General features: G+C 41.6%; 2 protein-coding genes across 4 annotated transcripts in view; one reads left to right on the forward strand and one right to left on the reverse strand.

The window, feature by feature from the left end:
• nedd4l (NEDD4 like E3 ubiquitin protein ligase) overlaps nt 1-6145 on the reverse strand; it is a 112654-nt gene extending 106509 nt beyond the window's left edge. For all 3 annotated transcript variants that reach the window (XM_042326486.1, XM_042326485.1, XM_042326484.1), the window contains exon 1: nt 5621-6145. In XM_042326486.1, the coding sequence (XP_042182420.1) occupies nt 5621-5665 (45 nt within the window). In that variant the 5' untranslated portion in view covers nt 5666-6145. The remainder of the gene's footprint in view (nt 1-5620) is intronic.
• A 7461-nt stretch (nt 6146-13606) lies between these two features.
• Nucleotides 13607-14126, forward strand: part of prlra (prolactin receptor a) — a 29542-nt gene continuing 29022 nt past the window's right edge. The window contains exon 1 of the mRNA XM_042326489.1: nt 13607-13806. The gene's annotated coding sequence lies outside the window, so the exon portion shown is untranslated. The remainder of the gene's footprint in view (nt 13807-14126) is intronic.

A 14126-nucleotide genomic window follows, 5' to 3' on the forward strand; every position in this document is an offset into this window, starting at 1 on the left:
TGTGCTGGGGTAGGAGGTAATAACATGGCTATATTCAGGGAGTACATGTACCAAGTCGATGTGCTGGGGTACGAGGTAATAACATGGCTATATTCAGGGAGTACATGTACCAAGTTGATGTGCTGGGGTAGGAGGTAATAACATGGCTATATACAGGGAGTACATGTACCAAGTTGATGTGCTGGGGTAGGAGGTAATAACATGGCTATATACAGGGAGTACATGTACCAAGTTGATGTGCTGGGGTAGGAGGTAATAACATGGGTACATGTACCAAGTTGATGTGCTGGGGTAGGAGGTAATAACATGGCTATATTCAGGGAGTACATGTACCAAGTTGATGTGCTGGGGTACGAGGTAATAACATGGCTATATTCAGGGATTACATGTACCAAGTTGATGTGCTGGGGTACGAGGTAATAACATGGCTATATTCAGGGATTACATGTACCAAGTTGATGTGCTGGGGTACGAGGTAATAACATGGCTATATACAGGGAGTACATGTACCAAGTTGATGTGCTGGGGTACGAGGTAATAACATGGCTATATTCAGGGAGTACATGTACCAAGTCGATGTGCTGGGGTAGGAGGTAATAACATGGCTATATACAGGAGTACATGTACCAAGTTGATGTGCTGGGGTAGGAGGTAATAACATGGCTATATACAGGGATTACATGTACCAAGTTGATGTGCTGGGGTAGGAGGTAATAACATGGCTATATTCAGGGAGTACATGTACCAAGTTGATGTGCTGGGGTACGAGGTAATAACATGTCTATATTCAGGGAGTACATGTACCAAGTTGATGTGCTGGGGTACGAGGTAATAACATGGCTATATACAGGGAGTACATGTACCAAGTTGATGTGCTGGGGTACGAGGTAATAACATGGCTATATACAGGGATTACATGTACCAAGTCGATGTGCTGGGGTAGGAGGTAATAACGTGGCTATATACAGGGATTACATGTACCAAGTCGATGTGCTGGGGTAGGAGGTAATAACATGGCTATATACAGGGATTACATGTACCAAGTTGATGTGCTGGGGTAGGAGGTAATAACATGGCTATATTCAGGGAGTACATGTACCAAGTTGATGTGCTGGGGTACGAGGTAATAACATGTCTATATTCAGGAGTACATGTACCAAGTTGATGTGCTGGGGTACGAGGTAATAACATGGCTATATACAGGGATTACATGTACCAAGTTGATGTGCTGGGGTACGAGGTAATAACATGGCTATATACAGGGATTACATGTACCAAGTCGATGTGCTGGGGTAGGAGGTAATAACGTGGCTATATACAGGGATTACATGTACCAAGTCGATGTGCTGGGGTAGGAGGTAATAACATGGCTATATACAGGGATTACATGTACCAAGTCGATGTGCTGGGGTAGGAGGTAATAACATGGCTATATACAGGGAGTACATGTACCCCAGCACATCGACTTGGTACGAGGTAATAACATGGCTATATAAAAAGGGAGTGCATGTACCAAGTCGGTGAGCTGGGGTACAAGGTAATTGAGGTAGATACACACACATACATACACAAAAGTACGTGGGCACCCTTCAAATTAGTGGATTTGGCTATTTCAGCCACAATCGTTGCTGACAGGTGTATAAAAATCGAGCACACAGCCATGCAATCTCCATAGACAAACATTGTCAGTAGAATGGCCTTACTGAAGAGCTCAGTGACTTTCAACGTGGCACCATCCTAGGATGCCACCTTTCCAACAAGTCAGCTTGTTAAATCTGCCCTAGTCAACTGTAAATGCTGTTATTTAGAAGTGGAAACTTCTAGGAGCAACAACGGCTCAGCTGTGAAGTGGTAGGCAACACAAGCTCACAAAACGGGACCGCCAAGTGCTGAAGCACATAAAAATTGTCTGTCCTCAGTTGCAACACTCACTACCGAGTTCCAAACTGCCTCTGGAAGCAACGTTAGCACAAGATCTGTTCGTTGGGAGCTTCATGAAATGGGTTTCCATGGCTAAGCAGACGCACACAAGTCTAAGATCACCATGTGCAATACTAAGCATCGTCTGGAGAGGTGTAAGAAAGCTACCTGCCCGAATGCATAGTGCCAGCTGTAAAGTTTGATGGAGGAGGAATAATGGTCTTGGGCTGTTTTTCATGGTTCGGGCTAGGCCCCTGACTTACAGTGAAGGGAGATCTTAATGCTACAGCATACAATGACATTCTAGATGATTCTTTGCTTCCAACTTTGTGGCAACCGTTTGGGGAAGGCCCTTTCCTGTTTCAGCATGACAATGCCCCCGTGCACTAAGTGAGGCCCATACAGAAATGGTTTGTCGAGATCGGTGTGGAAGAACTTGACTGGCCTGCACAGAGCCCTGACCTCAACCCCATTCAAACACCTTTGGGATGAATTGGAACGCCGACTGCGAGCCAGACCTAATCGCCCAACATCATTGCCCGACCTCACCAATGCTCGAAGCTGAACGGAAGCAAGTCCCAGCAGCATGTTCCAACATCTAGTGGAAAGCCTTCCCAGAAGAGTAGAGGCTGTTACAGCAGCAAAGGGTGGGGACAAATTCCATATTAATGCTCATGATTTTAGAATGAGATGTTTGACAAGCAGGTGTCCACATACTTTTTGTCATGTAGTGTACAGTGCAGTCGGAAGTATTCAGACACCTATTTTTTTTTGACACATTTTGTTACGTTACTGCCTTATTCTAAAATATTTTTCCTCATTAATCTACACACAATACCCCATAATGACAAAACTAAAAAAAGGTTTGTCGTCCGGGTATAAATTTGATTAGCTATTTAGCAGTCTTATGGCTTGGGGGTTGAACCTGTTCAGGGTCCTGTTGGTTCCAGACTTTGTGCACTGGTACCACTTGCCTGGTTGTAGCAGAGAGAACAGTCTATGACTCGGGTGGCTGAAGTCTGACCTTTTTTGGGGCCTTCCTCTGACCCCGCCAGCTATAGAGGTCCTGGATGGCAGTGAGGTCGGCCCCAGTGATGTACTGGGCCGTAATCGCCAACCTCTGTAGTGCCTTGTTGTCGGGTGCCTTTCAGTTGCTGTACCAAGCGGTGATGCAGCCAGTCAAGATGCTCTCGATGGTGCAGCTGTATAACTTTTTGAGGATCTGAGGGTCCATGCCAAATCTTTTCAGCCCCGAGGAAGAGGCGCTGTCATGCCCCACAGTTGTGTGTGGGGACCATGTTAATTCCTTAGGTTGTGTCGACCCGCTCCACTACAGCCCCATCGATGTCGTTGGGGGTGTGCCTGCCCCTCCATTTCCTGTAGTCCACGATCAGCTCCTTTGCCTTGCTGACGTTGATCAGGTGATGTTAGGTTATTGTTGGAGTAGTGTCAGAGCTGGAGGGCTTCTCCCTCTATTCTAGGAGTACCTAAATGCCCCAGGACAGGAACTATTTCTGTTGTTGTAAGAGTTAGGCCTAGTCAACAATTTTCATCCTCACCTTTCAAAATGACCAGCCTGGTTTAATACAATCATTCATTACATTAGCTATGTCAACCATTAGATTACCTACTCAAGTTGTCGTTCAACATTAATGTTCTTATTCTCTATTAACTTACCTGGTTAGAGTTTTTATTTTATTTTTAACTACAGGTAAATGTAACTTAATTTGATAAACAAATAGGCCTAATGCATGACTGTGTTTCTAGTCAGCCCGAATCCTTTTCTGTAGCGATTTTGGAAGTGAAAAACCAAAATCACCCCCCAGCGCTGTAGCATGAGCCTCTTCAGAAAGGAAGGAAGGAAGGGAGCCACCCCAGCCAACCTGCCTGCCATCCCAGCCTACCACCCCAGCCAGTCTGCCTGCCAACCTTCCTACCACCCCAGCCAGCCTGCCAGCCAGCCGTCTCCCATACACTTTGCCGTCTCAGGTTTTTTTTTTTAACTACAATGCAAGTTGTGATGCCTAACGGCTAAACAAAATCAATGACACTCTCTGTGAGCTAATGTTTACACCGTCGTATACATAATAGCTAAAAACAAACCATGTCACTAATTATGATAAGTGCTCGCAATGGGTGGGGGTGGGAATGGGAATGTGGGGGACAATAAGCTTGTAACAGCCCAGGCGGCTTACCCAGCTGTTCCAAGTAGCCCTATGTGAGCAATTAATAATTATGCCCACCTTTTCCTGAAGACTGTCATGACTCCGAATACTTAAGAGTCTCCCTGGTACCAGGGTTCTGAATTCTGACAGTCAGTCACACCACTTACTGTTTCGATGCACAGAAATAATGAATTACATTATTAGCAGCAACTGCGACCTATAGCCTTATTGTGCATAGAATATTATTAATGAGATGCCTATAAGCCCTAAACACTCAACTTTCATGCATAGAGAAAGTATTCGCCCACAACTTTGGCATTGCTTACACAGGGAAAGGCAGTGAAGGAACCCACACGTCCTCTGCTCTTCATCTCCAAAGGAATGTTACGAGAATAGTAGGCAGATTGAAACAAAGAGTTGTTGTTTTAGCCGTTTAAAACTGGGTCGTCCCAAACGTGCTGCCTCTGGAAACCATTTAGTGCAGAGGTATTTTAATTACAGTATGAGGCCAGATCATTTTAACTACATCCTCAATGTTTAATTGGTGTCCAACTTCATGAGAGTGTAATGTGGAAATCAAGGGCATGTATCCTAGGTTACACTCACACACAAGACGTGTTAAGTTACTGCCATTGGAATCTACTTGGGAGTGAAATCACTTGTCAAACAAATAATGGTCAACATAATGTCCTTTATAATGGTCATTGAAGACAGACAGATTCAGCCCTTAAATCATGACTCAATTCCATTACATCACACATGAGAGTCATTGGACGAAGGCGTCTTCTGTACAGAGCTTTGTCAAGAGCTCAGTCTGAACATGAACACGGTTTTGGAAGCATAAGGACCTTAAATATTTCATATGAGCGAGAAATAAAAACATTAAATTGATACACACATTTATAAGGTTATAGTTAAGATATTATTTTTGTTGTTGTTTAAATAAGGTTATACTATAAGGTTATTAGTTAAGATATTATTTTTGTTGTTGTTTAAATTGGATTTCAAATTAGAAGTTACACTGATTGACTGACATTGTAGCTAACAGTACTGATTGTTACTAACGTTAACTAGCTTGTAGTAAAAAAACACAAACAAATTGCCATAACTAGCTAGCTAATGTTTATCTTCGTCAAATTATGTTTAACCGTCGGCTGCAACTTAAAAACCCATGTACAGTGACTGTATAGGTTTCTGTAGGGGGGAAAACATTGATTGTGAGTAAGAAAGCGTAACGTTAGCACAGTGCAGGGCTACTCAAATGGTTTTTGTATCTTTATCTAGTTCCTCTTATACAACTAACGTTACGTACATACCTCAAATTGGAATAAGTATTGTCGAGGAAACTAGCTAGCTAGCTATCATAACAGCTGAGCAACTGGCCTCCACTAGCTACTAAAGATGGCTAACATTTCCTTTGGAGCGGAACGACACATTGTAAACGTTAGCTAGCTAGCTTGGACATCGTCAGTTCGCCAATACAGATATCTTACTAAAACACTACATACACATCGAGATATGAGATATTCACTTACTTCATCTTCGGAGAGGCCATGTATGGGTTCAAAATTCGTAGCCATATAGCCTGAGGAGCTAACACAAAAACACACCGCTAGCTGGCTAGCCTGAACAATATAGCAAAGTGTCCCCTCCTCAATGAATGTGTGTGTTCCTCTGTTGATAGAGCGAATCCTTCATTGGCACAAGCAAATAATGCCGTTTTTTTTTTTGTAATCCTCTCCAGTGTGATGTTATGTTTGGTCAAAAACAATAAATGTAGAAAAGGGGCACTAAACATTACATTTATTTCGGTTTTGGCTGAGAATTCAGAGACTCCAGTTGCTTCTTCCAGTTCAACTCAAAGCTAGTAAGTATCATTCGGTTTTGTCCAAAAACGTTGTTGACAGCTGACTTCGGGTGAGTAAAGACAAATTAAGCCAACCACGCGGGTTATAGAACTACTGAAAAAGCAAACTGACCAATAAAAAAAAGGTGCTAGGGCGTCTTAAAACTGTCTTATTGTTTCAGGTTGTGCAGGTTCCTGAAACGTTGCTTTGCCAGACTGAGCAGTTTTGCTTTCATATAGCGCCACCTTGAGGTTAGATTTTGGCGCATACCAGGCAGCTAGACATTCACTATATGTGGATGCAGAAGACAGATTTTCTTTTGTGTCTGGTTTGGGCTACTGTAGCTATATCTGCATCATCAGAAATACTATTGAAATGTAGGACTAGCGACAGAGGGCTGGCTGTTGGTCACTGATCGCAGGTACCATCCACAGCTGTTGTGCTCTTGAGCAAGACACTTAACCCCTGACACTTTCTCCAGGGATGTTGTGCGTGCGTGCCTGTGTGTGTAAGGCAGAGGATGCATTTCTGGTTCTAAGAAAATTGGTAATAGAATTTAGCTTTTCTATTTGATTCTATTCCTTTTGTATTTTCCAATCAACTGTATGGCTCAAACTAATCCATTATCCTATCTAAGAAATGATTATGTTTATAGTAATCCTTTGGCCATTTTCTCTCCAAGGTCAAGCAGTATAGTATGTATTTGCAGACAAGCCAGGTTTTATTCTGATTTTAAATGCTGATTTGAACAGTAAGATTAGAGCTAGATTTGTGTTGATAAAACTGTCATTTACATTTGTTTGAGACCTTTTTTCATGAAGTGGTCACTTGAATCTCAATTTGCCACTATCACTGCAATTACCACTAGATGTCCTCAAAGCATCACAGCCCCTGCTGTCTCAGCAACTCACACACAACACTCATTGCAAGAGAGCATTAGGAACTGTACATATCATGTGTATGTAAACTACCATTGTTTCAGTGAGTAAATGAGCTGGCAGGATGGCAACTGCACCGTTCATAACCTCTGAATGACTAGCCATCCACGTGAATGCACCTTAATACTGGGTGAACTCACACAACACACTAATCTGCTTCACTCTCATACACCTCAAGGTGAAACCGCTCATAATTTACTAGTTACCCATCTGTAGTCTGCATATCCAGATGAGTGAGATCGGCCTTGGGAAAACCCATTTGTATGTGTAGCCTGTTTAATATTTACTGTACCCATCATTTGCAAAGGGATATAACATGACACACAATGAGTATTTTAAATCAATCTGTGGACCAGATGGGGCTATTATATAATGTTATTGCTTCTAAGTAGAGGTTGGATCGGGAGGGGTAAAGAGATTTCCCAGATCTCCCCAAACAACCAAATGCCATCTGACAGGAAATGTACTGTATGATTTTATGAGCTGCTCGTTTAGTTTATGGTGTGTATTCTCTTCTCTCCTACCATGATACCTTTAAGAGCTGCCATAAACCCAGAAAATACAGTCAAGATATGAAGATTATTATATATGATCTCTATATCATCTGCCTATAAGCCATTGTTTTCAGACATATGCAGCTCTTACCCATTGGCTAAGGGACATACAGAGTTGGAGGCTTCCAGTTTGGAATTAAAGACATACATAACTAGTTGATGACAGAATAGCATAGAATAGAATGGAGGGAAATTCTGAATCATCAGGGTATTCTTAGAGTATTATTGCAGAGGAGAATGGTCAGTAGAAAAGGTTATCCAGGCATATCAACCAGCCGTCATAATCTCTATGTCCTTGGCTGGTGTGGGAGCTCTACATCGCATCTGCCCCACGAAGCATGCAACCGATCCCGTTGCTGCTGGGTAATGGCTCGTTTCGTCACCCATCTCAGTGTTCTAGAAGGGAGAGGAGCTAAGTGTCAAAGTGTACCACACTAAAGAGGGACGGACTGCATCCCTAATGGCAACCTATTCCCAACATACTGCCCTAGGGGTACTGGTCAAATGTAGTGCACTATATAGGGAATATGATGCCATTTGGGACGTAACCAGTGTGAAACAGCAAACAGCTGGAGTGGCCTTGCCTTGGCATGCTACTGATGCAGAGGCATAGAGCTCAATCTCACAGGGATTAGAGGGATCAGAGAGGATGCACATTGCATAGCATTCCTCCAGTAGGAGAAACGGGAATGAGAGCCTGTGTGTGTGTGTGTGTGTGTGTGTGTGTGTGTGTGTGTGTGTGTGTGTGTGTGTGTGTGTGTGTGTGTGTGTGTGTGTGTGTGTGTGTGTGTGTACTCCTGTCCGTACAAGCCCCTCTGGGACCCAGTTGACTGAAGTGAACTGTGTGTACCTACCCAGCAAACCAAAATTGGTACTGTGAACATTCCCAGAACAATTAATTAGGTTGCCCCAAAAGTTCTAATAACACAAACAACTATCCAGTTGTGCTGATGACTATACAATGTTTGTAAAAAAATATTTGCCTGATGTTGCAAAAAGGTTCCCAGAAAACATTGTATTATTATATTTCCTGGTCACCTAATAAGAACCTATAGTCCGTGGTGGTTGTTACAGGTGTAACCATTCCAATGATATTGGGGTGGCAGGGTAGCCTAGTGGTTAGAGTGTTGGACTAGTAACCGGGAGGTTGCAAGTTCAAATCCCCGAGCTGACAAGGTACAGGGGCAGAATAATATTTTGATAACAACCATTTTTTAAATAGGCAAGTCAGTTAAGAACAAATTCTTATTTTCAACGACAGCCTAGGAACAGTGCCTGTTCAGGGGCAGAACAACTTTCTGCCCCTGAACAGGCACTGTTCCTAGGCTGTCGTTGAAAATAAGAATTTGTTCTTAACTGACTTGCCTATTTAAAAAATGGTTGTTATCAAAATATTATTGGGATGTTATCATCCTAATGTTAGATAAAACACTAACTAGAACTTAATGGTAATGTTAGCTAATGTTCTGGGAATTTTTTCGGTTTGCTGGGTAGGTCGAGTACCTTCTGTACAGGGCAATCATGCTGCCAATACATAATTGTGTGTGTGTGTATGTGTGTGTAATTTGGTACCATATGTTATATTATACAAATGATTTTTTTCTTATTTTTAAAATTAGAACATATCACCACCATAGCAGTATTTGTAAAGTATAGGATTTTAATCCAAAGTCATTCAGACATGATCACCTTATAATACCTCTGTGTATGCAAATCATGTCTCTTCATATTCCCTTTTCTGCATTCCAGTTAGAAAAACTGTCTGTCTCTCAGTACGTAATGACAGTATCCTGGGCAAGTGTCAGGGGTGAGGGAAAACCTGGTTTCTCTTGCTCAAACACCAATATTACAAGGGAACTGCCAGTTCTCAGAATTGTCTGTCTCGTAAGGGATACGTGAACTGCAGTGATTTTTTGTTTCTCACCCCAGAGAGAGAAATCTTTCCAGAGCTTTCATTGAAAGGTACAGTTTAGGCCTCACAACCGGTCCTGACCGGGAGTCTCATAAGGTGGCGCACAATTGGTCCAACGTCGTCCGGGTTAGGGGAGTGTTTGGCCGGGGGGGCTTTACTTGGCTCATCGCGCTCTAGCGACTCCTTGTGGTGGGCCGGGCGCTTGCAGGCTGACTTCCGTAGTCAGTTGGACGGTGTTTCTTCCGACACATTGGTGCGGCTGGCTTCCGGGTTAAGCGGGTGGGTGTTAAGAAGCGCGGCTTGGTGGGTCATGTATCAGAGGACGCATGACTTAACCTTCGCCTCTCCCGAGCCCGTTTGGGAGTTGCAATGATGAGAAAAGTTTGTAATTAGATTGCAATTGGTTATCACGAAACTGGGGAGAGAAATGGGGTAAAAACAAACAAAAAAACAAGAAGATATATTTTAAGTTATGGGTGGAACTGGGTGGATATCCATCTTCCATTATGATATCCTGTCTTCATTTAGGATCAAGTACCAATTATATAGCACCACTAGAATATTCACACTTCCTGTTGCTGCAGGATTATTTTCCTGCTGTAGCAAACTGGCTCAAATTAACATTCTACATCTGTACTTTAATGTATAGGAGGAGCGGGAGAAATGCACCACTATAAATAATAGGAGAACATCTCAGGTACCGTACTGCATGTAGCTTATAGGTGGAGGCCATTGAGTTTGAGGAGAAACCACCCCATCATTGTTGAATGATCAAATATATTTCAAGGTTAGCAATTTCCAGGGTCATCCATTCTCAATACTTGAAGATGAGCTGGTCCTGGTTTGCTTATAATTCTGGTCCTGGTTTGCTTATAATGTTTCAGAGGGGTATGGTTAAAAACGGAAGACACATTTAGTTTGAATGCATTCAGTTGGGAACTGACTAGGTATCCCATTTCACTTTCCTTAATGTTTATAAATGTTTACAAATAATTAAATATTTATAAATGGTTTAATGTGAATTCTGATGTTTATATTGATGTGTATTGTGCATATTGAAGTGTATTGATGGGTTCATCTGTAAAAGAGACCTTGGTCTCAGCATGACTCCCTGTTAAAATAATCGTATAATAAAACAAAATGCTTTGAAGTATTACCTAGTTTTTTCCCCGAACAAAGCAACACGTCCCTAAGCAAGTCACGTTACATTGTCTCCAGGAGATGCAACCATTCTAATTGCCCTCAATGGGAGGAACCACGAACCAGGTACTGGGAGAAACAGAACTGAAGTACAATAAACACAGTGTTTGAAGGTATGGTACACCTTTACAGCTGTGATCAGTCATAATGTGTTTTTACAATGTTTGACTTAGAACACCAGTAAATCCTGAGTGTTTGAGTAGAGAGGACGAACAACTTGACTTGTGATGGTAAAGCAGTAAAAATACAGGCAGACCTCATAACAAGCATGGCACTATCACTCTGTACGCAAAATAGCTCTGACACACATAATTACCACACCAGACATGCCAACAGGGGTCTCTTCACAGTCCCCAAATCTCAAACGAATTCAAGGCAATGCACAGTTTTATACTGTATAGAGCCATGATCACTTGTCACATGGAGCTCCCTTCCATCTCAAATTACTCAAGCAAAAAGCTAAAATAGCTACAAAAAAAACATTTACAAAAAATAAAACTCACCTCACTGACTTAATTAAATTGTAGACCTATGTAAATGTACAGTACCAGTCAAACGTTTGGACACACCTAATCATTCAAGGGTTTTTCTTTATTTTTTACTATTTTCTACATTCTAGAATAATAGTGAAGACATCAAAACTATGAAATAACACATGGAATCATGTAGTAACCAAAGAAGTGTTCAACAAATAAAAATATATTTTATATTTGAGATTCTTCAAAGTAGCCACCCTTTGACTTGATGACAGCTTTGCACACTCTTGGCATTCTCTCAACCAGCTTCATGAGGTAGTCACCTGGAATGCATTTCAATTAACAGGTGCGCCTTGTTAAAAAAAAAAAGGTGGAATTTCTTTCCTTCATAATGTATTTGAGCCAATCAGTAGTGTTGTGACAAGGTAGGGGGGGTATACAGAAGATAGCCCTATTTGGTAAAAGACCAAGTCCATATTATGACAAGAACAGCTCAAATGAACAAGGAGAAACGACAGTCCATCATTACTTCAAGGCATGAGGTCAGTCAATATGGAACAGTTCAAGAACTTTGAACGTTTCTTCATGAGCAGTTGCAAAAACCATCAAGCGCTATGATGAAACTGGCTCTCATGTGGACCACCACAGTAAAAGGAAGACTCAGAGTTACTTCTGCTGCAGAGGATAAGTTCATGAGAGTTACCAGCCTCAGAAATTGCAGCCCAAATAAATGCTTCACAGAGTTCAAGTAACAGACACATTTCAACATCAACTGTTCAGAGGAGAGACACGAGCAATGGACAAAGAAACCATGGCTTGTGGTTTCTTTGAAGAAGTGGAAATCTGTCCTTTGGTCTGATGAGTCCAAATTTGAGATTTTTGTCTTTGTGAGACGTAGAGTAGGTGAACGGATTATCTCTGCATGTGTGGTTCCCACCGTGAAGCATGGAGGAGGAAGTAGGGCACCCATTGATTTTGTTAGTCACTCTCACTCAGATATCCTATTAACATGGCATAAGTAAATGCAAAAATGTGTAGAATTGCAGGAAATTAGCTTTTAAAACTGTAAAAATGTCTCCCCAAACGTATTTGTTAACCTTTGGTTTATTAAAATACTTTTCTGCTAATGTAGGGCAGGCCAGCCCCCGAAGTGACTCTTCTTATAAAGTGTACTCAAGAATTTCCTGTGTTGTCTTAGGAATTCAGCCTTCTCTGTGTTGATCTCACCAACCTCTCTCTCATGAACTATGGGCCATGGTACAAGCCATGGTTTCTTTGTCTCTCTCTCTCTGACCATGCTTAGAATAATTCATTGTAAAGCTTACAATATGTTCCATTGTGCACATGTTACACATCAATAAATATATTGAGGCAAAAATTACAGACCGTGTAGCCTACAAATAGAACTCAACTGGCTGAACATTACATGTATTGGCCGCCACAGAGAGACAGAAAAACAGCTTGAATATATATTTAGAGGAGATATTCGGTGTATAAAGTGATGCGGAAGGGCAAATAAGTACTTAGCTGTTCTACAAGTGGTCTAAGGCAGTCGGTAAATAACGAGCGTTTTCAAGCACAACTTTACTTACAATGGTTTTGTTTAACAGTTCAGAGATTTAACTATGCTCCTACGAAGGTTCTAACGATGAATTTAGCCTTAAAATGTTTTTGGAAAACTGAGCCCAAGACTCTGGGTTAGACATAATATAGTAAACAAAAATCATGGGGGAAAAAAACATCTAATTACTATGATATGTTACGTTTGGTATGGTATGCATTAAGTTGTGGATGTCCATCATCCATTTCGTATATGTTCCCCGAATTATAAATCATACAATGTTACGAATTTGCAATATGTTGATGCTAAAGTTAGCTAGTGGGTTAGGGTAAGGGTCAGCTAACATGCTAAGTAGTTGCAAAGTAGCTAAAACGTAGAAAGTAGTTGCAAAGTTGCTAATTAGGTAAAGGTGTCGGTGATGATATTCGAACACGGCAACCCCAACCAACCATCCTCCTTCTTAAGTAGTATAATATATGCCATTTAGCAGACGCTTTAATCCAAAACGATTTATAGTCATGCATGCATATATTTTAAGTATGGACTGCCCTGGAAATCAAACCCACAACCCTGGCTGTGCAAGTGCCATATTCAACCAACTGAGCCATACAGGACCACAGCAACCTTCTGTTTTGCACATAACATATTTTACTCATTTGAGTGTCCCGGATTTTTGTTGACCATGTTATGTCTAGTCTATGAGACCAACCTGACATAACAGCTGCGCTAAATGCAATTTAACTGTTGGATCTCTTATAGATGGTGGGCCATCAAAACCGATAGTCTGAAGGGATTGACATCACATTATAAACACATGGATCAACTGGGTCGATGAAATAAATGAAAATTGAAATATGTTGCTTGTATTGAACTCAAAGTGCATACACGTATTTCATTTAGCAGAGCGACTTACAGGAGCATAGAGTGTACTGTATCTAAATGCGTGGGAGCTGGGCGGAGTTTCTAGATCTTGTGGGAGGGAGCGGTCAACACCGTCAACTCCACCCTCCTCTCTCCCCCTCAGGACCGGAGATGCTGAAAGCTCTTTAGTGTTGGGTTTATTCTTGAGGTACATGGCTGTGTGTGTCCTCGTTCTGTGTTATAGCCAATTATCCCATTATACAACAACAGATATCAAAGTTTCCGTTGGAGCGCCGTCGCATGGGAGTCAAGCTCCTTTGGAAAGCATAAGGAATTAAAGGAATTGACTGGACTTCGCCGAATGCAATTGGGGTGAGTAGGCTACATTACATAGATCAAATCAGGCTACTTAGTCAGGATAGTCCACAAAGTAACACTGACACTGTTTTCCAGCGATGGAAACTAGGTGGGTGGGCGATCTGGTTAGTTTCATCAGCTAACTTCCAAAGCATAAATAGGCTACATTCAGAAATACGTTTAATACTTAAAAAATACAAACTTTAGCACAACACTTCATAATTTAAAGTACGTTAAGAAATAACATTGAATAGAATGATAATTTAAATGAATCACTATATTCTCTGCACCATATTCTGATATGTAACTCTATTGAATGTAAGACATAGCAGGGC

Source organism: Oncorhynchus tshawytscha, linkage group LG09 (genome assembly GCF_018296145.1).
Source record: "Oncorhynchus tshawytscha isolate Ot180627B linkage group LG09, Otsh_v2.0, whole genome shotgun sequence".
Lineage (NCBI taxonomy): Eukaryota > Metazoa > Chordata > Actinopteri > Salmoniformes > Salmonidae > Oncorhynchus > Oncorhynchus tshawytscha.